The sequence below is a fragment of the Chaetura pelagica genome, unplaced genomic scaffold, assembly GCF_000747805.2.
Source record: "Chaetura pelagica isolate M959 unplaced genomic scaffold, ChaPel_1.0 scaffold344, whole genome shotgun sequence".
NCBI classification, from domain to species: domain Eukaryota; kingdom Metazoa; phylum Chordata; class Aves; order Apodiformes; family Apodidae; genus Chaetura; species Chaetura pelagica.
Window position 1 is genome coordinate 4,757,566 of NW_009953098.1, and position 23,288 is coordinate 4,780,853.

A 23,288-nucleotide genomic window follows, 5' to 3' on the forward strand; every position below is an offset into this window, starting at 1 on the left:
TGGCACTGGGATGCGTGAACATGAAAACCTCTCCTGAGGAATCAGCTCACAAATAAAATTCAAGCCTCTGTAATGTATTCATGAACAATTCTTCTGACTCCCACTGGAATCCCTGCCATGCTCTATGGCATGGCCCAGTGACATTTCAGAGAAAAGTCTCATTGGTTTCAGGGGGATTTAGGAGAAAGTCTTAGGGCGTAAAACTGTTGGGTGCTTAATAGGTTAGATTTAAACTGGCAGCAGGTACCTTTTGGGATTAATTTCATTCTCTAAGTTTCATCACTTTGGGTCTCCAAAATATTTCCACTGCATACAGAGTTTCCTGAGCAAGTGCTTACCATCAGCTGCTTCATCTCCTCCAAAGTTCTGTCTGTAGAACAGCATTAACTCAATGTTGTAGCACTTATAGATGGTCACGAGCAAAATAAGCAGAAGAAGGATGGCTCCTAGTCCTCCAGCAAGCTCTATTTTGTAGATCAAATCTAAAATTAGCAAGGAAAGACAAAAAGGTCATGATCTTCCCAAGCTTTATTTACTCTAATCCACTGTACAATTCCACATAAAATGATGAGCTTCCAATTGTAACCACTGTGACACTAAAGATGCCTCATTTTTTTGTTCCTTACCTATTACTTTGCCCATTTATTCCATCTACTGCCCATCTGAAATCACTATACAGAATGCATTTGAGGCTATAATCATAATCCTTCTACAAGGGAATTAGGTAGTGATTTTACACAGAGGATTAATGAACTTGTAATGAGGTTGTAGAGTTTGAAACTTCCATACTGGCAGAGTGCATCAAATGCTGTATGCAGCTTCTGAGAATAGATATGTTAGACACAGTGTGCCCCACTTGGGAGGCTCTAGTCTCCCCCAAATTATTAAAGTTTAGTTTTATATTTTGGAAGCCAGTGGATAAGCTGCTATGAGCTGACAAGCCAGGACTTCAGCTGCCTTGCTGGAGAATAAATCAAGCATCCAGAATGCCCAAGTTAACATGAGAAGCCAGAGCACACGTCAGGCTGCCAAGAGCCCCTTTGCTTGAGTTGTGATGGCTACTAACAGAGTTCTCATGTTTGTTTAGTACACATTATACTTTAATGGGAACTAGTCCTAGTTAAAATATCCTACTGGGATGTTTTTGTTTGGAAACACCACAAGCAGTCTGCCTAAAAGAACAATATCCATCTTTCATAGCTGGGGAAACAGGCGTAGAAAAATGAAGCCACGTGTTCAAGGTCATTCAGTAAACTAATGCCAGAATGGGATAAAAATGCCTGCACAACAATCCAGTGCTCTACCTGCTACAAACCACTAAGGGTATGGGTGTGCAGCCTGGAATGTCCTCTGAACACAATATTGCACCTAACACCACTTGGCATATTACTTAGCCATAAATACAACAGATGACAATTTGACAATGCTACCTCTAACAGCCTATATTAGTTTAGCTAAGACATCATAAGATATTTGCTGCTGTGATAAATACAACTTGAAAATGCAACAACTTTAATCCAGGCAAGACAAAGGACAAAGTTTTTCCTTTTTTTTTTTTTTTTTTTTAAATTCTTTACGCTTTACACTGTCATTTGTGTCACTTCCAAGATAAAAAGTAAATTAGTTGTGTTTCATTTGGGGTTTTTCTTGCCTTGCCATGCCTTGCATTTCAATAATTAGTATCAGATGTCAAGCTATTCCCAGTTTACAGTATCTCTGATGTATGTCTAGTAAGAAGTCATGGACTAATAGACATAAAAGTCCATTATAAAAGCTATTTAATCTCTCTGAGAACACAGGGAATTCATGGGACCTCTGCTACACTGCAGGATAAAGTTAGCATATGCTCTGGGGATAAATCTGGCCAAATAGAGAATGGAGTTGGTAAAAATCACTTTTCAGGGAAAAAATTTTTTGTTGTTGTTGTACTGAATATTTTTTTGCTAGGAAAGTGAGATGATTGTAAAGCTGCCAGCTTGGAAGGAGGGAAAATGCTGAGCCTTGATCAGTTGTAGCCCACAAAGGAGCACAGACTTGTGTCTCCTTGCTGAGGGAATGGTAGAGGTCTAGAGCAAAAACACAAGGTCCAGTTCAAAAGGCAGAATTGATCTGCTTTTGCATGTCCTTTGTTTGTCCCACTGCCCCATAAGCTCTCCTAAAGGACACAAGAGGCAGAAAGCCAAGGTTTTGGGGCTCCTTATTTCCATTCCAAGATAGAGGCAAAGGAGAAAAACTCAGAATGTTCACTTCTCTTGCCTACTCCAGCTCTTACTCTCTGCCTCTGATTAATGCCTCATTCCTCAGTGGTCCTCACAGAGGTCACCAGGGAAGGCAGCACACCAGCATTAGAGGAAATGCTGGATCTGGGCTTTGAGCTATAATAGTGACTTATATTTAGTAAATAATAATACACGGATAGCTTCTAATGCAAAACAATGTAAGAAGAATGTGACAGCAGACAATGGTCTGAGAAGTGTGTCTGAGTCTGTATTGATAGCTTTGGGTGTTTGAAACTGGATTTGGTTCTTTTTCAGTCAAAAAAAATTAAATATTTAAAAATCCTAAATGAGGATGGCTGCTGTGGGGCTGTGCAGACCCTGGTGCTGCACAGACAGCACTCTGCTGTTCTCCAAAAGCACTTGTGAGCACCACTAATACAGCAAAAGACTTCAACGTATTTTCCCTTAAATATTTGAACAGTTCCTTTTTCTTCATTAAATAAAAGTATGTGCATTAAAATAACCACCTGGTGTCAAAACAGGAACTAACTCCAGAAACTCTTACAGTACAGCTATAACTTGGATTGGGCTTTTTCTTGTTCTTTTATCCAAAAGCCTTCCCAGACTAGTAGGACTCATGACTTGTGCTAGTTTGTGTACACCTGATGTGCTGCACTCTCACCTCAGAGCAGAGGGCAGACACATCCAGACACCTGGGACAACCTGGAGACAAAACAGAGCTCCAAGTACCTCTTGTCTAACAGGATAACAAAGCCCTTAGCAGGTAGGACTTTGGAGGGACGGAGATTTCTCTGGCTGAGAGATCTGTGCTTCCTCCATGCCTTTCCCAAGTGCCTCAGCATCTAGAAAGCTGCAGCACATTACAACAGGAACCCACAATCCCTGCTATGACATGCACAAAGGATGCTGGGCAACAGCTTTCCACCACTCCTGCCCTAAATCTCCTCTCAGGCCAGAAAATACAGTAGTATCTCCTGGCTCATGAACACTCTACAGTCAAATCCAAGCTGGAGAGAGCTAGGATTAGAAGTAATGATATCAAGTTGCAGAAAAGTTTGCTCAAGTATTTATAAGAACTTAATAAATAACAACCAGGACAACAGGAGAAGCAGCGAAAGGACACAGTGAAAATATTGTGCTTGTTTAAAATGGCACTTCAATACCTTGAAAATCAACTACTGAGAATGCCTGAGGGGAATATAAGCTTTTACAAAAACAGTGCAGAGAGAAATGAAATAGTAGTTGAGAAGTGATCCTTTGCACCTCTGCATTCTGTACTCAGAAGTGCTCCTTCCGTGATTTCAGCAGAGCTCTGAAATAACTGCATTTTCTTGTTACAAATAAACCTAGCTTGTTATTCTAATATATGCAACACTGCTGAACATTTAACAATGTCAACACAGATACAGTTACTATCAGATTTGTATTTACAAGGTTCAGTGGATGGAAAGGTAGAATGCTTTTTGCACTAAAGAGGCTCCTCCCTCATCATGATGACCAGATTCCTTAATTAAAGTTGTGATATCCTGTCAGTTTAGATGTTGAATATACATTAGTGTGCGTTTCACACCACAACTGCAGGCCCAGTTTCTCAGAGTGGTTTGCACCTTCCCTATTGTGTTTTATCCTTATCACTTAGTGTAAAATACATCCTGTGCTGTGCCCTTCTTTCTAGGAGGACATAAAACTCTCATGTATGGAGGAAACCATGTAAGCAGGACTTGATTCAACTGATTTTGACAGGACTGTTACCCGCCTTATGATAATGACTTCTACAAATAGTAGAGCATAGAAGCACCTTTTAATTTGGACATTCAAACCCAAATGGCTTCCTTTCTGTTACAAATAACTTGTCAGCAGTGTTATTCCAAATTCCAGCTACAGTACCAAGCAAAGCAACCATGATGGGGTAATTATCCATTGACTTGTAGCTCTCATTGCAGTGTTTTAATTCCCAGTGCAGTTCAAAATAAAAATGCATGGCAACTGTTTAAAGCTTTCCATTTAAACAGCAAAGCCAGGAAGCTGTGAAATTCGAGAACATCTTGACCTCACTGCTGAGGTACCTATTCTTAGAAAAGCTCATTTTATCTCCATCCTACAATGACCTCTGGTCTAGTCAGTCAATTCTGGGTCAAATTCATAGGTTGTTTAGATCAAAATACTTCCACTGATTATATTGGTGCTTTATGGATGACTGTATTCCAGGCAAGTGCATCACCTCAAGGCTGATTCACTGAAGACTAAAGAACAATCCATGACTTTCGTCACAAATGGTAAACTGAAGCTATAACACAAACACACTTCAGCTCCGAGCAGTCACACAGGACTCCAGGCTGGCTCAGAGAGATCAGCAGGACCTTCTCTACTGACTGACCTGTTGCTGCTGAGGTAGGAGAGAATACAGATAATTAAATAGGACAAGGTAAATAGGACGAGAGGTAATGGTTTTAAACTGAGAGAGGAGAGCTTTAGGTTAGATATTAGGAAGAAATTCTTCACTCTAAGGGTGGTGAGGAACTGGAATGGGTTGCCCAGGAAGGTTGCTGATGTCCCACCCCTGGAGGTTTTTAAGGCCAGGTTGGATGAGGTTTTGTGCAGCCTGGGCTAGTGGTGGAGTTCCCTGCTCATGGTAGGGGGGTTGGAACTTGATGATCTTTAAGGTCCCTTCTAACCTTAACGATTCTATGATACAAATACGATCACCTTTCTTGCGCAGAAGAACACTGGCATATTTCCGTCCATTTCTGTTTTCCACGTGACACGTATAGTTAGCCAGGTCTGCCTCCTCTACAGCATCAAAGATCAATGTCAGTTCCACTTCTTTTTCTCCAAGATGTTCTCGGAGGAGTCTGAAAAGGAGAATACAGTCTTTGCTCATCTGAATTACTATGGGTGGAAGATTCCCAAAAGAACTATGATTTCTCAGCACAAGATACAGTGTTCGTGGCCTCCTTCACTCCTTGAGAAGGACTTAGAAGGAGATTTGAGTTGCCTGAAAGAGACTTTCTAGAGAGATCTTCCATGACAACTAAGCACCTTTTTGTCCCATCATGCCTGTAGTGAGGAGCTGCATCAAGTGCAGGAAGAGTGGCCAGGAGTGCATTGGTTGCATGGGGCTTGTTTACCTCAGCTCCACCAGAATTAGATGATAAAAACATTTCTTTTAAAAGAAGCAGTAAATACTCACTTTCCAGAAAAGTAAATATGCACTATGAAGGTGTCACTGGGCAAATTTTAAGGCAATATTTTAAAGTCTGGGTATTGTGATACATTTGAATGCAGGATGGAAAACCAATGAAAGGAGCTGTGCTACTCTGTGGAATTTCCTCTGTTTTAGGGGTCTAGATCCTTACTTCAAAAGAGAACAGTGTCTACAGCAAGTTCTCTCTCTGCTCCTTTGAGAAGACAGAGGAGACATAAAAAAATCTCCACAAAGGGAACAAAGCTCTAGCAGACTTCCAGGCCAGAGATACAGTCTTTTCATGTAATTGTCCTAATGTGAACATGAAAAAGAGTGAAAGTAAATGCAAGTGTTTTCTGATGCTGATATTCAGTTTAAAAAACAATGTCCTATTCTCTCAAAAGGCTTCTTATCAGTTGCTCAAGAAAACGTTACTGGTTCTTTGAAGAAGGAAATGCACCATAAAGTAAAAACTATCAGATTCATTTGATCCTCCTAATGTTCTGCTGCATCTTGTGCAAGGGGGTAAACACCAAAGGAGCGATGCCCTCAGAGTTGCCTCTGAACTCCCCCCTGCACACACTAGTTCAGTGAGTCTGTTTTCCAAAAAGACAGTGTGGCATTAAGAGGTAAAGGTATAAAAAAAAAAAAAAAAAAAAAGGAATGTTTTCTCTGGAGACTGATGGGAAGCAACAGGGAACAAAAGAATTAACCAGATTTGTGTTTGCGCTGGATGGAAAATGAGTCCAGAGAGCTGAGATTTTTGTCAATAGCAACAAGAAACCCCAACTTCTTTATTACAAACCAAAGTTGATTTAGGGTTTCCAATGAACAAACATTTTCTTATGTAAATAATTTCATATAACAAGTGTGGAACTCCAAATTTGAAAACAAATCAGGCGTGAAGTATGAAAGCATGGCACTAGACAAGAAAAAATGAAAGCCTGAATGCTACAAACCACATATTTACAGGAAGATTTCATACAACATTGGAGCCTTTAAAGGCTTGTGTGAACTGACAGAACTCAGGTGATGGACCAGAGCATCCACAACAATTCTACCTCTTCCACTCTGGCTGTGTAACTTGCAAAAAAGCAAGTAGAAAAACATTAGTTTAGGAACAGGCATGTGTGTTGTGTTTAGAAGTTTGGATTGCTCTTTTTTTTTTTTTCCAAAATTCACTCTCATTTATTGTGTATTTTTGTGCTTTTTAAAATTCTGTCCCTGAGTCCAAGTGAAAGGCTGAAACTGGTATCATTTCTGGCCAGAAATCTTGCAGGAAAACCCTGATCTGTTTGCAGACTCAAATCAGCCTAAAACATTGGGGGTCAGATACATGAATTCTCATTTACCTATTAATATTCCAGATGTATATATAGTGAAATATTTTTTACTCAGTAAAGTCTGTCTTCTCTGTTGGTAAACAACATGCTCCACAGTTATTAGCCTACAAATCAAGCTGCAAGGAACAAATAAAACCAGTAACAGGGAAGACATCTGGGACACTAATCTGGAGCACTGTGAATGTTCATATTGTCTTGTGCTTACTATAATCAGCACGTCTTACATGGAAAAAAAAATGAAGTCAGATTACAATTAAGATAAAATCAACTATTATACTGAATCTATTTAAAAGAAAGTAATCGACCCTTAACCTAAATTTAAACAATACATGATCAACGAGAAAGGAGCTTTCATAAAAAAAGAATATGCAGTTGGACTGAGATTTTTTTTCCACTTATGTTCATGCTAATTGCAATCTTTAGGAAGAGAACTCTTTAGAACAGGATCTAACATGAAAATGCTGACAGACATTTAAAAATTATGCTGGTAGCAAAATGTATAAAGCTCTTACTGGTGTTAAACCTTTTGTTCCTACTTTTTATCTTTTTTTTTCTTCTTTTAACCACTCAAAAGCTAATGATTCATTATCACCACAAAAACACACAGTTGGGTCACCTACATTTTCTTAATTTGCGTGCAGCCTTTAATTGACTATATTTTGTAGTTTTTTCAGGGAACACTGATCACAGTATTTTTGGGGAAGAGAAGCAATACAGTATCAAGAAGTAAGGCCTTAAAGCTGCAGAAGTATTTGCTGCACAGCCAGAGGCTGAAGCTATGTCCCTGAGTTGGGGGAAACTTCACCAGCAGCATTGCCAACAGATGCCAGCTCCATGCAGTTGAGAAAATAATGGCTGTTTTTTTCTGGTTTGATGAACAAACTGTAAGGGTAATTACACCATTTAGGATGTAGGCAAATCAATGGTGCTTGACAACTCACAACAAATGGGATAGAGACAGAAGAGGTGGTTGAAGTAAAAATATTTTTTATAAAGCCAGTGCTTTCTTTTTGTTCAAATTGAAGCATTTTATTTGATCTCAAACAAATAATTTTATCTACTGATTATTTTTCAGTTAAAAAAATACAAATTAAAACCAAAAGTGTCATTTCAGAATACAAATGTTTTCTTTAAAGAATATCCATTATTTTGAAATTGTCAAACCTTTTGTCATATTTTCCAAAGCATTTATGCGCTAAAAGGTAAATCTGAAGTTGAAATACTTTTCCTTTGAAACCCCATTTTTCTAAAATTTTCAGGCTTTGTATGACCACAGATGTAAAGGCTGTAAGAAAGCTTCAGATGGTTCTCTTTACAAGATTAAGATATTGATTCCAAACCTTTAATAACCTGCATGCAAACTGGAACTTATTAAAAAGGAAACTTTTATTCCTTAATATAGTTGAGGATCTGGACTGTGAACAAGGATATGAACTCCAGTCCCTCCTTTCTAGTCCTTAACAATGGTCTGTAGGTGAAAGGACAGATCTGTGTGTGTACTCAAGTACTTCTCCAAAGCAAAGTGTTTCAACCAACAAGCCACAGTAATCTTCCCTCTCACTTTCCTGCATCATGTTTGTAATTCTCTGCCCAGAAATTGTCTACTTGGATAGCAGAAGCTTTTCAGGAGTGGGCTGTCATTTCCAGACTTCTCTGCAAAGTACTCAGCACATTAGCCAACAGTGATGGTAATTCTGCCTCCCTCCCTCAGCATCCTCTCCTAACAGAATACATTTCATCTTGTCTGAGCATTTTGCACCCATCAATTGACTCCTGTGGGTGAAAAGGCAGAATGTTAAACGCTGCAGTTCAAAATGTCTCCATTCACTTCTTTTCATGCCTCTTGAATGAGTTAAACTATTTCCACTTTAAAAATGGAGGGGGGGGGGAAAGGAGGGGAAGGCCAAACACGCTCCACAAGTTGAGCATTATGAAGCACCTGCAAGCTGTTCTGCAGTGCTGCCTGAAGAAGAAAAAAAAGCAACTCAGAGGTGGCTGACAGAGTAAAATTAATGTCTGAGAATACTTCTCTGTTGTGGCAGAGTCCATGTTGATTTTTTCTGTGGGCTTCTTTGATAATTAGGCGCAACTGACAACTCTGCAGGCAGGCTTAAAGACTCTGATTCCTTCTTTAATTGTCCTGGTTCAATTTACATGACATTTTTTATTCCGGCTGCAAAAAAACACACCTGGCAAGCAAAGTTTCTTTTTCCTTTTCCCCCTTTTATGCATTTGGGGATTTAAATTAAAGGGAAAGCAAGGAGATGGTTAAAGAGGGGGTCATCTCCTCTGAGTTCTGCAATGCTGATCAGTTATTTCTGGGCTCAGTAACAAGGCCTAATATATAATAAGAATCCCAGAGCTACACATGTATTAATCATGGTGAAATCTGTTTACAAAAAACCCCAACAGTTTAACAGGTTTGATTTTAACTGAATGCTCAAGTCACATGCATCCTTATTTCCTTATTTTCATAAAAGCAGGCTACTTGACTGGTAACTAGGCATGCTAGAGGATGCAGACTAGGAATGGATGTTTTGTACTCCTACTGTGCATTGATCTGCAAACCTGGACTCTAATTATACACAACAAATCCAGCAGCACAATGGCTGGGTACAGTCCAGGGTAAGGACAGCACCAAAAATACAGAGTTCTACTAAATGAGTGAACTAATGTAAGGCAGGGAATGTACAGGTAAAAATGTTAGATACTTGCCAAAGGAACAACTCATGGAGTATTTTGGTCTGGTTGTAACAATTCCCAATTACTTGTCACAAAATTAATTTGAAACATTAATGTGTAATGAGATAACACAATGAAGGACGAATACAGCTTTTTCAAACTCTACTTCACTAACAAATGCACATAAAGGAAATGTTTTGAAGTGTGCTAGAGCTGAAGAGCTCCTTAAATATAAAACCCACAAATTGTGCTTCTGATGCAGAGGAAGAACATGACCAAAATAATTCTGTTCAAATATATACACCAGAGAGGCCACAATGTCATTAAATGCTGATCATTTGCAATGGCAAAAGTTTCCAATAATTGTATTTTGTGGTCAGAAGCCCAAAAGGGCAGTTAAAGCCATTCTGGCAGTACATGATAAATTGCATCTCTATGCAATTAAGATGCAATGTTAGTTCTGTTATTTTAGTATATCTTAATAACTAGTGGCTAAATGGCTGAACTTCAAATTATTGATCAAGTAAAAAAGGAATGTCTCTCTCTGCCTGCTCTTCAAAATTACTTTTATAAGAAACAAACTCAAAAATGAGTAAAAAAATTTGCAATGGAAGGTGCAAAGTCCGAAGAAATGAAGCTGCAGTTCAAAATGTCTCCATTCACTTCTTTTCATGCCTCTTGAATGAGTTAAACTATTTCCACTTTAAAAATGGAGGGGGGGGGGAAAGGAGGGGAAGGCCAAACACGCTCCACAAGTTGAGCATTATGAAGCACCTGCAAGCTGTTCTGCAGTGCTGCCTGAAGAAGAAAAAAAAAGCAACTCAGAGGTGGCTGACAGAGTAAAATTAATGTCTGAGAATACTTCTCTGTTGTGGCAGAGTCCATGTTGATTTTTTCTGTGGGCTTCTTTGATAATTAGGCGCAACTGACAACTCTGCAGGCAGGCTTAAAGACTCTGATTCCTTCTTTAATTGTCCTGGTTCAATTTACATGACATTTTTTATTCCGGCTGCAAAAAAACACACCTGGCAAGCAAAGTTTCTTTTTCCTTTTCCCCCTTTTATGCATTTGGGGATTTAAATTAAAGGGAAAGCAAGGAGATGGTTAAAGAGGGGGTCATCTCCTCTGAGTTCTGCAATGCTGATCAGTTATTTCTGGGCTCAGTAACAAGGCCTAATATATAATAAGAATCCCAGAGCTACACATGTATTAATCATGGTGAAATCTGTTTACAAAAAACCCCAACAGTTTAACAGGTTTGATTTTAACTGAATGCTCAAGTCACATGCATCCTTATTTCCTTATTTTCATAAAAGCAGGCTACTTGACTGGTAACTAGGCATGCTAGAGGATGCAGACTAGGAATGGATGTTTTGTACTCCTACTGTGCATTGATCTGCAAACCTGGACTCTAATTATACACAACAAATCCAGCAGCACAATGGCTGGGTACAGTCCAGGGTAAGGACAGCACCAAAAATACAGAGTTCTACTAAATGAGTGAACTAATGTAAGGCAGGGAATGTACAGGTAAAAATGTTAGATACTTGCCAAAGGAACAACTCATGGAGTATTTTGGTCTGGTTGTAACAATTCCCAATTACTTGTCACAAAATTAATTTGAAACATTAATGTGTAATGAGATAACACAATGAAGGACGAATACAGCTTTTTCAAACTCTACTTCACTAACAAATGCACATAAAGGAAATGTTTTGAAGTGTGCTAGAGCTGAAGAGCTCCTTAAATATAAAACCCACAAATTGTGCTTCTGATGCAGAGGAAGAACATGACCAAAATAATTCTGTTCAAATATATACACCAGAGAGGCCACAATGTCATTAAATGCTGATCATTTGCAATGGCAAAAGTTTCCAATAATTGTATTTTGTGGTCAGAAGCCCAAAAGGGCAGTTAAAGCCATTCTGGCAGTACATGATAAATTGCATCTCTATGCAATTAAGATGCAATGTTAGTTCTGTTATTTTAGTATATCTTAATAACTAGTGGCTAAATGGCTGAACTTCAAATTATTGATCAAGTAAAAAAGGAATGTCTCTCTCTGCCTGCTCTTCAAAATTACTTTTATAAGAAACAAACTCAAAAATGAGTAAAAAAATTTGCAATGGAAGGTGCAAAGTCCTTGTCTTCCTTTATAATCTTTATGTGTTTTGTCTATAGGAGCTGTGACCGCCTTGTCCATATTATAACCATAGCTTAGTCTTTGCTCAAAGAGTTATCAGTCAAGTAATATTAAACAGGAAAGACAAAAAGATGCTGTCAGGTGCAAATTCCATGGAAAGTTCATGGGAATACAAGTAATTTGCTCTCTTTACAATTGGTACATTAAATGATAACCAGCATCTGGAACAAGTCATGCACAAGTTGGATATTGGACATCCTGACACAGCAACCACCTTTTCACCCTGAAGTGTTAAGCATGGGGAAACAAACCCTTCAAAAGCCATGGTTAAGGTACACTGAGAGCTGCAGCACAGGCAGACAACACAGCCATGAGAAGAGAAAAAGTATGGTGAGCTTGACATGAGACCATTCATCTTTAAGATTAATGCTGGTGCTGAAATGAATGTCATCTTGCCACAGGGGGCAGCTGCAAGGGACAGCATCATTTCCACATAGGGCTAAAATCAACCCCCAAAACACCAGACACTTCAGCTACCATAAGGGGAACTCAGTAACAGATCTTTAGGCACACAGATAGCTACCCTGTCTTTAGGGTTTATTCGCTAGGAAGGAGAGGCAGCAACTCACACTGCCCTGGTTCCATGTCATTCATCACTCTTTAGACAGAAAATTACTTCCACTTCCAATTAAAAGCCAGTTTAAAAAAAAAACAACAGCCTTTTGGCATATACCATGTTTTTAACAGTATGTTCTCCAAAAAGTACCTGACTTCCCCTTCTCTGATGTGACCTTCTAATTCTTCTATGAATTTTTCCCCTTTCATCCAGTAGATCATGGGGCCCGATTCTCCACTAAATCCAAAGAAAGCTTTGCAGGCCACAGTCAGAGGGTTTCCTGAGGACAAGAAGAAAAAAGAGGGTTAGACACATTGCCAGTGTTACCAGTGAGAGAATGATAATGAGAAATCTCAACACCTCAGATAAACCTTCCCATTTAAAATAGGAGGGAAGGGTGGGTAGAGAAGGAATAATTATAAACCATAGGGAAAAGGTTGATGTTGATTTGTAACTATAGGAAATAGCTGTGAAATGAAACTTTGAGGTTATCCATAATTTCATTTTCCCAGAAAGATACTACATGAATAATAAGAAGGTATAGAAATGGTGGCAACATAAGGTGATGTCAGATTGGTTGTTAAAAAGAAAGAGATTACTTCTTTGTCAGACTCCTGGGATCTCTACCAGGGCTGGGGAGTGTGCCCTAAGCAGCAGGTAAATCACTGAACTTGCTTACTGCTGCCTATCCACTCGTAAAAAAGACACAGTAATAATTTCTTCCTCACTTAGATAGAAATAAAATGTTAATGAAGTCTTGGTAAGCTGCTCAGAGAGCTTTTAAAGATCCCCAAATAATACATGATGCTAGTGAGTATCAACATTCATGTTACTGTCAACAGGCTTTTGGTAAAGGACCAACCTTCAAAGCATTACTCAAGCAATAAAGAACTCTCCCTTTCAGCTCTGCAAAAGTACTTCCAAAAGAAAGAAAACTTGGAAATTAATCAGATTCCTCTTCTCTCCAAGAATTCAGAATTTAGATGGGTTTTTGTCTGGCTACAGCTTTAACTGTACTAGCTAGTCCAGGACTCTGCTTGCACTGCCAGGACAGATGGCCATCTGCCTGCCTGTAGAAGACAAAAAAAAAGAGCCAAGAGCCCCCAATTAAGGCAGGACATTCAGAAGCACATCCATTCCCTCAGTTGCACCCACTTGTCTTTGCTTGTTTTGCCCAGCATAGGTGGGCAGTTTACAAAACAGCAGTAGAGTCACTAACTTACATGGGAGGACAGACCTCACTTATTGACAATGGAGACTCCTGCTGAACCTCCCAGGACTGGGATCAACCATAGGAAGTCCAAATAATGCATTTTACCATATTTGGAATAAATGTCTTGTTATGCCAGACATTCTGAGTGCCAGCAGGAGACTCTTTTGATGCTGAAATAGAACAAGCCTGTATTTTCCAAAAGGTCCAGTCATTTGGAACACATCACTTTTCTGAGCACAGGCTCATGGTTTCAAATGACTGACTTACTGGGCCTTAATCAGTCACCTTTTGTCTGCCCAGCAGTGATAACTGTGTGTTTATTCAGAGCATATCAGAGCTGTGTGCTAAAGCAACTCTGCCTAAACCCCCACAGAGCTGTCCTAAGTCAACCACTTGCACTTGTTTATCCACTATTTCAGTGCCCAATTAAAGGCATGTCAAAAGAGTCTGATTAGTCAGGAAGTGCAGCATTCCCAGCCACCAAAAATCAGCAATCTTTAAATTGTTTCCAAGGCAAGAATCAAAATTACAAGTTCTTCTGAAACATTAGGATGCAGCAAGAAAAGGTTTAAAGAAAGACTGCACTTGAGTCTGCTTCTCAAATAGCAAAAGATATAAATGGAAAATGTTTATCCTGAAAATGTTTTACACAATCTTTCATTATCTCCATATTCACTATGAACTCTGGTAGCACAGCTGCCCACTGAACATGTGCTGATGCTGACAGGTTATATACAACCCCCTCAAATGTCCAAAATATAAGAAGGGGTGGATATTCCCCATTATCTGTACATCCCACAACACTGCCCATCATCATAAGAAGCTTCCAAACTTCATTAACTCATGAAGAGTCAGAAACACTTCTAGGCAGACATTTAACTGCAATACAAGGCAATATCAGAGTAGTTTGTTTCCTTCTGCCCCTAATCTGTTCACCCAGCCCTGAGAGGTGCTCTGTGTCCTCCATGAGTGGAGGGGAGAGCTGAAGCCTCTGGCTGCATCCATCTGATATGTTCCTAACGTCCTGAGTGCCTGTGAGGAGTGAGGTCCTTCTCAGCTTGTCTCACAGTCATGATACACAACTATTTAAGTACCATTTGGTGATTCCTAGCATGTGACTGCTCAGCCCACCTTTGATTTTCATGGAAAAAGACAACTGTAGCAATGTGAAAAGGAAAAGGGCTAGACATGGCCAAGCAGCATTGACAGCACATGCCCTTTCTTTGGCACACCATCCTGGGCTTAAGTATTATAGGCAAAATATATTCCAGGGTGTGCTGTTCCTCAAACCAGCAGATTTTTACTTTAAAAACAAACCCTGAAGAAAAGAAAATATTCCAAGGTGAGTCTAAGACTGCTATACATGCAGAGTAAACATCTGGAGGTAAAATGTCTGGTGTGAAGAAACAAGAAATTTTCTATATAAACAGGAAACCCTGAAAAACCTAACTGTTGGTACACAGCTTCTGTAAGAAGCAAACCCAATATAAAAAAACCTATCAGTAGCCTTCACTGTGACAGCCTAAATGCACTGAAGATACCCAGGCAGATTCCAGTTTTGTCACCAGAGAAAACCAGCAAACTAAACTAATACTGTGGATGGCAAACTTTAGAGTAAGTTATTATTTTCAGCTTAAAGTCTGGGACTGGCACACCTGAAAAAACCCATGGTCCATCTCATCTGAAACCCACCACTGATTGGAGGGATGTATAAGCAACTGTTTCTCATGGAACAACTAATTTTTATCTCAGTAGAAGAATAATGCACATCTGGGTTGAGCTGATCTGTCCTGGGATGAAAAGAATTTGGGGCTTCATGACACCTCAAGGTCCCATCCAAATCCTGACTCTCACACACTGTTCTACTACTCCAGCTAATGACATCTCTTTAGCTCTCTGAAGCAGCTCCTGCTTTGTATCTCTCCTCATTCCTTTGTGACGCTGGAAGCAGGACAAAGTCAGAACAGGTAAGATTTGCTCTTCCTTGCAGAAATACTTCACAGCCTCAAATAAGCCTCCACAAGGAAAAGAAGGGAGGTTTCTTCTCTCCTGCTATGTTCAGAAACAGCTGACCACAGCAGCAACCTGTTTCTATCAGTTTTCAGGGAACTCCAACCAACTCCCATCAAAAAAAAGAACATGACATGTCTCACTGCATTTCCCCCCAAGTACTGAGACCCTAAAACTGCAGCTGAAATCCCTCCTTTCTAAATGTACCCTTGAATATGGGGAGAAACAGTCACTATGCATGGAAAGTAGCCTTTGTAGGTCCTGATTTCGGGCTGACGTCAAGCCAAGTGGTACCACACTGAGTCACAGTTCCAGGCAGAAGGAACTAACAGGCAGTTTGCAACTCCAACAGCTCATCTGATGTAAGGCCCAAACTTTTGCCTAACATTACTGCTATTCTGCACAGCACTAGGTACTTCCACTACTAACTGTTCTTATTAAGAAAAACTGCTCTTACATCATTTAATTAACAACATCAAAGTTCCTAGAATTGTATCCTAAAAGTTTTAAATTTTAAAATGGTTTCCGTTTAAATCAGATAGAGATTTCAGTTGCAATTTTAATTAATAATTTGCTGAGAAACACAACATTATTAGTGAGATTTCTAGTGAATCAACACTTCAGAGAGCGTTTTAAGAAACAAGGGAAGAAAGCAGAAAAGCCTGCTTGTAGATATCACTGAGTCTACTGCTTTTCTGGGGTCACCTTGTTACAGTAAAGCCTGAGGTTCCAGTAGAAGTCTTTGCTTTAGCTTTTTCCCCTACTCTGTCATTCAGGCAGGCTTGTTGCAAGCTCCCAGCTGACAAGACAACGGCTGGCAACAGGCACGACTTTTATTGCTAAATCTTATTGTATATTTTTCACCTGACCACTTTCCTAATAAATCGGTGTAAACTCTACCACACATATTATGATATTTTTTTCTGAGAATCAGAATTCCACAGAAGTGCAATTATTCAAGCAAAATAGCTGTCTGATAGAAGTACAAGTACTGGCTAAGGATGGGAAAAAGGTCTGCAAAAGAATTTAGCCAGGCAGGATTTCAATGTGCTTACTGTGGGTCCAACATGCATTGAAAGAGAATCCTGCAGCACCATCTCTCTCGAATGAGGCACATTCCAAGCATCAAGCAAATGAAGTTTAAAGTACCTAAAGGTTCTTCACTCTTTTAAAAACTTAAATGTCAAGACTACAAGACTGACCAGGATGGCAAACAAAATAGCTGTCACCTCACTTGGTCTCCATTATGCAGGTGGCCTCTGGGGACAGGACTTGCCATGGCTCATGATAAAATGACTCAAGTTCCCACTTCCCCTGCACAAAGGGACCAACAGGGACACAGCCACTGAGATCAGTACTCAAATGTACTGAGATCAGTACTCAAATGAGAATCTACAACTGACTGATGTATTAAAACTCAGCAAATACTCAAGTATTTTGCTGAATAGGGAGAGGGTTCCCTGTTGATTAAATTTCAGCATCTATTTAAGTGCTATGCTGAGTAAGAGCAAGAGAATTATATAAATAAATGACTGTATCTATGAAAAAGATTCAAAAAGAAAAACAACAGCCACAGAGCAACATTTTCTCCAGAATAACTCCAGCATATAATTCTCATTTACTATTTACTTAAATTTAGAGATAACATTCAGGGTCAGTAGGAAAGCAAACCATAGTTCCAATAAATACAACCTGCAATTTGCTTATTGAGTGAATCAATATTGTAAGAATTTACAGGGAAGTATAATGTCCTATAATTTGTCAAAATGAAAGGAAACTTTTTTATTTGCCCTCATTACTGTTAAAAAAAAAAAAAAAGGTAATGATAAAAAAGTTCATCTGCAGTTTAAAACATTGTGCCCCCAAATATGAGGCACAGACACCACACAGCCAGAGAGGAGCCTCTTTGAAAGAAGAAAAACCCCACACAATAGTAATAAATACAATACCTTCACCCCACCTCCACACACATCCCAGGGAGAGGGATGTCATGTCTTCTCAAGACTTGGAAGAAGATATTGTGAGTTTGAATCTGAAATATATTGAGAAGAGGAAAGTTCTATTGCCTTGCTGTAGAGAACTCTGCATTAATCCCTTGGATTTGGGAGAGCCTGTTATGAGTTCACAGCAGCCTCCTGAGAATTCACTGTGAATCTTCACGGTCCTTAAAAAAACATTTGCTATTCCAAAATAAAGAGGAATCAGGATATAGGAGCCTTTCCTCTACCACATGGGCAGGGCTGTCAGTCCTGTTAAGCACAACAGGATTTGATTTCATAGTGTCCTGGAGCCTCAGAATACCCCCCTTGTATTTAGCCCACAGTGGTGTTTGGATATAAGGCAGTATCTTAGGAGCTCAGAGCAGGATCTTAAAAAAACCCAAAACCTTCTGAGAGAAAAAACTTTGCTCTTCTTTATTGCTTGCCTGCAATAAAGCTGCTCCCTGCAAGTGCTAATGTGAAACCATGGCCACTTCAATGTTAAGATTGTTATTTGAGCTTTTTCTACTGCCAGAAACCTTTATGTGGCCTTCACCTCTGAATTAACTAAAGAAGGTTACAGGCTTGCTCTTCTCTCCCTTGAGAAAGCTCCTGTCACTGTTCAAAATGAAGTAAAGACCCAGGCAATTATGCTCATCTGAAGTGTGATGGTCTAATCACACAGATGTGCAGAAGCAAGACCAAAGGACTGGCCTTTAGAGATGTGCATCTGCTACCTCACAGAGCACTAAATAAAGCTGTGCCTGCAGCTAATAACAAGCTGAGGCAAATGCCTGCCCCCCAAATCTTGCAAATGTTCCTCTTAAGGATATTGAAAGGGATGCTGCATATGTTATTGAAAGCTCATGTAGCAATACAAAATAGAGACAAACAGAGCAGAGAAACCCTGCTTTACTCCAGAATGAATTTTGAAATTCAGAAAAGCCACCATTGCTCTTTGCACAGGATGATGTGAACATGGCAGCATTTTGCTGTTATTTCCCACTCCAACTCCCACAGGAATCCCAACAGAAGGAACCCAGTGTTGGGTGATACCTGTGGAGTTGTCAGCTGCCCTGAGGAGGCTGTTGCACTTCAGAGTTGGTGAGGTTTTTCTCTTGGTCTTTTCTGTGAAGTGTCAGAGACAGAAAAGGCTGGATAAAACTTTCCATCCGTTTGGATAATTATCTTCTGTGCTACCTTGTTGAAAAACAACGTATCTGAACACATTTTCTTCATGTCTTTACCAAAATCAAATTTATTTCCTTAACTGATTCATTCTTCCTTGGGCTAGGGCTCAGAAAAAGACACTAACTCAAGTCAGTTTGTCATCAATCATCTTTACCAAACTCTCCTTCCCCCACTCTCAGCTCCAGAGTCAGCAGTCCTAAACATTTCCCTTGTATCTGGCACAGATACATGAGGGGGACAGGGAATGAGTCATTTGAGCAGTGAAAGACCCCACTGCGAGAACAGAAATGACAGGCTGTGGCCTCCCTAAAGATGTGACAGGAGGGTTCCTGTCAGCAGGACAGCACATGCCTGGTAGCACGGCCACCCCCGCCCTACGCCTGCCGTCCCTGAGCACCAGTGCTGCTGTTCCCAAAGAGCAGAGCTGCCACGGGGAAGGTCCTTGCCTGAGCTTCACCCAAGCAGGCTCAAGCTCAGTTTCAGCAACCCAAGAGATAGTATTAACTGAGGAAAGGGTTCCCCACAGAGGCTGGTTTCTCTTCAGCTGCTGGAGAAAGGTGACATCAAGGTGTAGTTCAACAGAAGAAAAAGCAAAGTAAAATCTGCCCCACTTGCCAAGAGATGAAATCACATGGCTGGCACTGCACTTGTTCTGTGATGTGCCTGCAAGGGACAATACAACCAGGGGAATGCAGATGCCACTGCATGGCAGGATTAGCCACACAATGGTAGCAATGTGCTTGCCCCTACAGGGCTGGCACCTCTACCTCCACCAGCTTGGAGCAGCCTGGGGTGCTGGACGGTCCTTGGTTGAGCCATCATCTCTTGCCTCCTGTCTTCACAGCCAGCACTGCCCAACCCATGGACCTCGGGCTACTCCTGCTGCCACCACACCTGCCAGGCACTTGAGCTAATGTGGCTTATCTTAGGTGGTTAAAGAAACCTCAGCCCTACAGTGCACAACCACTGTTAAAGTAGGTCTGCCTCACTTGGAGAAGGGGTCTGCAGGACCCATGGGATCCCAATCAGGCTTGTTCCCTTATATTGCCTGGCCCACCTCTTTGGTTGGCTTTAGATGTAAAAGAAAGGGCAATGTGACAAGCAGTTTGTGGGAGCTACTGATTGCTGGTACCCTGCACTTTGCTTTTGTCATGTTGAGTCATCTGCAAACTGCTCAGAGCCTATGTGATGGTGCTTTTTGCTTGCTTAAATGGAAATGAAGTTGAAGCCAGGGTGACATGCATTACTGTGCAGAGAAACAAATGCAGAGCTACCGAGTAGCACTTCCATCTAATTTGAGACCAGTGCCTGGGGAAAGGCTATTTCACAGAAAGGAATTTCACTTTGGACTAAATGAAGACAAGGTTTATGTAACCTCTAATCCAAAAGCAATCAAAGGATCATGACTGGTCCCACAGAAGGGTGCTAGCCTGCTTTTGCCTGTGTTTTCCTTTCTACAGTTCCTGGCCACCCTGGAAAGCTTCTGGGAGGGTGTTAACTATGTGGAGTTCACCAACTCTGATGGTCACCCTCCTTTTGTGCAAGCCAGCCCTGGTTCAGAGGCTCTGATCGTGTGCAGTGAAACCTTAGCACCTGGCAAGGTGTAAGCAGGGTTTCTCTGCTGGGCTGACAGCTTTGCCAACAGCTTTCAGGCTGCAACAAAGCTTCACCCAGCTGCAGTGGGTGCTGCAGAGACCTTCATGGTCTGTGTTCATCCAAATAGACATGCCCAGCCTCTCAGACTCATTCTTCATCTACCCCTGTGTAAAGGGAAGGTGATTTTTGGCACAGTTGTTTTAATACATCCCTCAACCTAAGAAATACATGCTGGGCTAACTGAGAGAAACACCAGAAGCACAAGGAAGGATACAAGTCACTCCAGAACACGTGATCCATTTTAGCTCAGTTAAACATAACTCCCCCATACCTCCATAACACTTTCATTTTCAACATGTTAAATTTCTAGAAAAGTCTATTTTTTTCAATGATTGCAGTTATTTTCTTAATAAAATTAAAATATATGTTTACTCCCAAACAGCAAAATACATTGTTTTATATTTTGGAACCACAGCTGAACAGAAAGGAAGAGAAAACTTATGAGGACAGCTGAGGCAACAAAGGTTTTGCTTGCAAACAGACTTTGAAGGGTAAGATCTGAAAAGCATGATCACACTTTCAGTGGGTTTGACTCTAAATAAAAACCTGAGTAGTGAGAGCTGCTGTGATCCCAGGTGACAGATGGATCTGCTGTGAGTCATGCTAGTGGTTCACTTCCCATGCACAGACACATAGATGCAATTGGCAGTTGATACTGGGTCCATCCCAAGTGAACATATGCTCAAATGTCTCAATCTTGAAAAAGAGAATAAGCTCCCAAATACACTCATTTAAAGCATAAATGATTCAATTTTCTTTTGTTTTACACCAGATGTGCTTCAGACCTGCTAACTTCATCTCTAGAGACTTCTCTGCCTACTATGGTCTCTTCTAACTAATCACCAAAGCACACTGGGTAAAAATTTCCATCCTCCACATCACTGGTCACCAACTTGACCTTGGAATTTCAATTTCTCACACCTCTTATTTTCTCCTGCCCTGTATCTGTGCAAAGTCTCATCTTTACAGCATATTGCCATTGGCTGCTAACGTTGAATAAAGTGCTCCCAATTTCAAGCATAACAAAAAGAAAAATCAGTATCACAAAAGAGAAAATTAACCATGGAAACCATTCTCCCAGGTCTGGCCAGGGTTCTTCAGGTTCAACATCTGAATCTGCCTTACAGAAGCACACAGAATCCCCCCTCCGCTGCTGTTCTTCATTACCTCTAGAGTTTGTTCCACTAAACAATCTGCTCCAAAAGAGAGAGAAAGCATTGGGATGGGTGCCAACCTGAGAGTCTCCCATCACCCTCCTGAACAGCACCAAAGGCATTGTTCTGCCCCCCAAGATTTTCCTCAGGTATACTCACAGGCACACCTCCATACCTTTCTAGCAGCCCAAGATCTGCTTTACACCAAGTAACGATAAGAAGACATGAATCATCCCCCCAATTTTCTTCAGTTACATGAACACAAAATGCACTTCTTTCCCCAGTTCCTGCTGAAACTCCATCAAATTGCTCTCACATCACATTTTCTCTTTAAAAAGCAACTTGTCTGTATTAGTGATGCTTAAATTTTACAAGGTAGAGACCAGTTCTAAAATTTGAAATTTCAGTCTTGACCCAAGCAGACCAAATCAGGCTGTTGTCTGAATTGAAGGTTTCTAGCCAAAATTCCATGTTGTGCTGATCGCTAGTATTTAACATTTTTAAGTATTAAAAATGGCATCTCAGGATGTGGGTCTAAAGACACAGTCTGTGTTCAAGGGCACTATGAAAGCACCAAAGCACACAATGTCTGACTCATCCCTACAGCCATTTGGCTACGGCACAGAGAATGAAGAAAGAAGCTAGCAGGCTTTCTTGTGGGACACTGTCTCTAATTTACCCAGTGTTTCTACATCTCCTCATTATTCACCAGAGACCTTCCTCCTTCTAGCAGTTCATGAAGTCTGACAAAGGAGTCCCCACAGCATCTCAGCTGGCAGGCATGGATTTGCTTAAAAACCACATCCTGAGGAAATTACTCTTACAGAAGAGTTCAGGGAGGCATCCCAAACCAGAGAAAGAGCCAGAATGCAAAGGCAAGACATATCCAGGCTTGGAGGCACATGGTAAATGCTCTTAACCATAAACAAAGAGGTAAAAAAGATACTTATGACCAATATTTCTTGTTCAATAATTTTATCAAGTAAGAAAAAAGGAGGCCAAGGTATGACAGAAAACAGTGACTTCAAGAGCTATGGAAACAGCTCTTTAAGTCCTTGGAAACCAGAAAGTATCAAGCAAACCACTGAAATGCCAGTGTATTATCACCACCGCTAGTTCACCTTGTCATATTCCTTAATGCCCATGAAATTATCTGGTATAGACCTGTATGGCCAATTGTACCACAGGGCTGCTCCCACCCCTCATCCAGGCAGGAGAGCAAAGAAGGGGAAAGCTTAGGGCTCTGCCTCAAAGAGAGAAGTCATTGCTTAGCTCCATTGATCCATGAACTGCTTCTATCAGCTGCTTGAACAGGTAATGAGGAAAAGCAGGTTCCAGCAGCATTGTGGGAAGTTTTGCAACTATTATCTTCGTAAAGGAGCATCCACCTACTCTGTGAAATATACTCTCCTTAGAATAAGAGGTCCAGCCTCAGAGGACCTGGCCTTGTATTTCTGCCTTAATCTCACAGAACCATGCACCATTCCTTCCTTCTGGTCCCAAGTAAACTCACACTCTTATCCCAGAGCAGAACACTGAAAACATTTAATTAGTATATCCCTCAATACTTTAAATTGCACCTTGCAAAAAATTATATTTTGTTTAAAAACAGAAAAAGTAACTTGAGAAAAGTTTTACTGCAGCTGATACTCATAAAGCAGATGCTACATGCTTCAGAAGATTTGAGGATTTACCTTCAAAGATTTGCTAGGCTTTCTGCTTAGGCTTGGCCCCAAGTCTACTGCAGTAAATTTTGTATAGACCATTTAAACACACACACACACCTGCAACACACAGAAACAGGTATACAGGAGCTTGAAAAACATACTTAACAACCTGTTTTTAACTAGCTCAAAAAAACAAGCAGTAGAACAGGG

General features: G+C 40.5%; 1 protein-coding gene across 1 annotated transcript in view; it reads right to left on the reverse strand.

Moving 5' to 3' along the window:
* The window catches only part of IL1RAPL2 (interleukin 1 receptor accessory protein-like 2), a 326,988-nt gene that overhangs the window by 13,298 nt on the left and 290,402 nt on the right, over nucleotides 1–23,288 (reverse strand). Inside the window, exons 6-8 of the mRNA XM_009997109.1 lie at nucleotides 12,359–12,488; nucleotides 4,947–5,092; nucleotides 339–482 (exon numbers count right to left, since the gene is read on the reverse strand). Coding sequence (XP_009995411.1) covers nucleotides 339–482; nucleotides 4,947–5,092; nucleotides 12,359–12,488 — 420 coding nt within the window. The remainder of the gene's footprint in view (nucleotides 1–338; nucleotides 483–4,946; nucleotides 5,093–12,358; nucleotides 12,489–23,288) is intronic.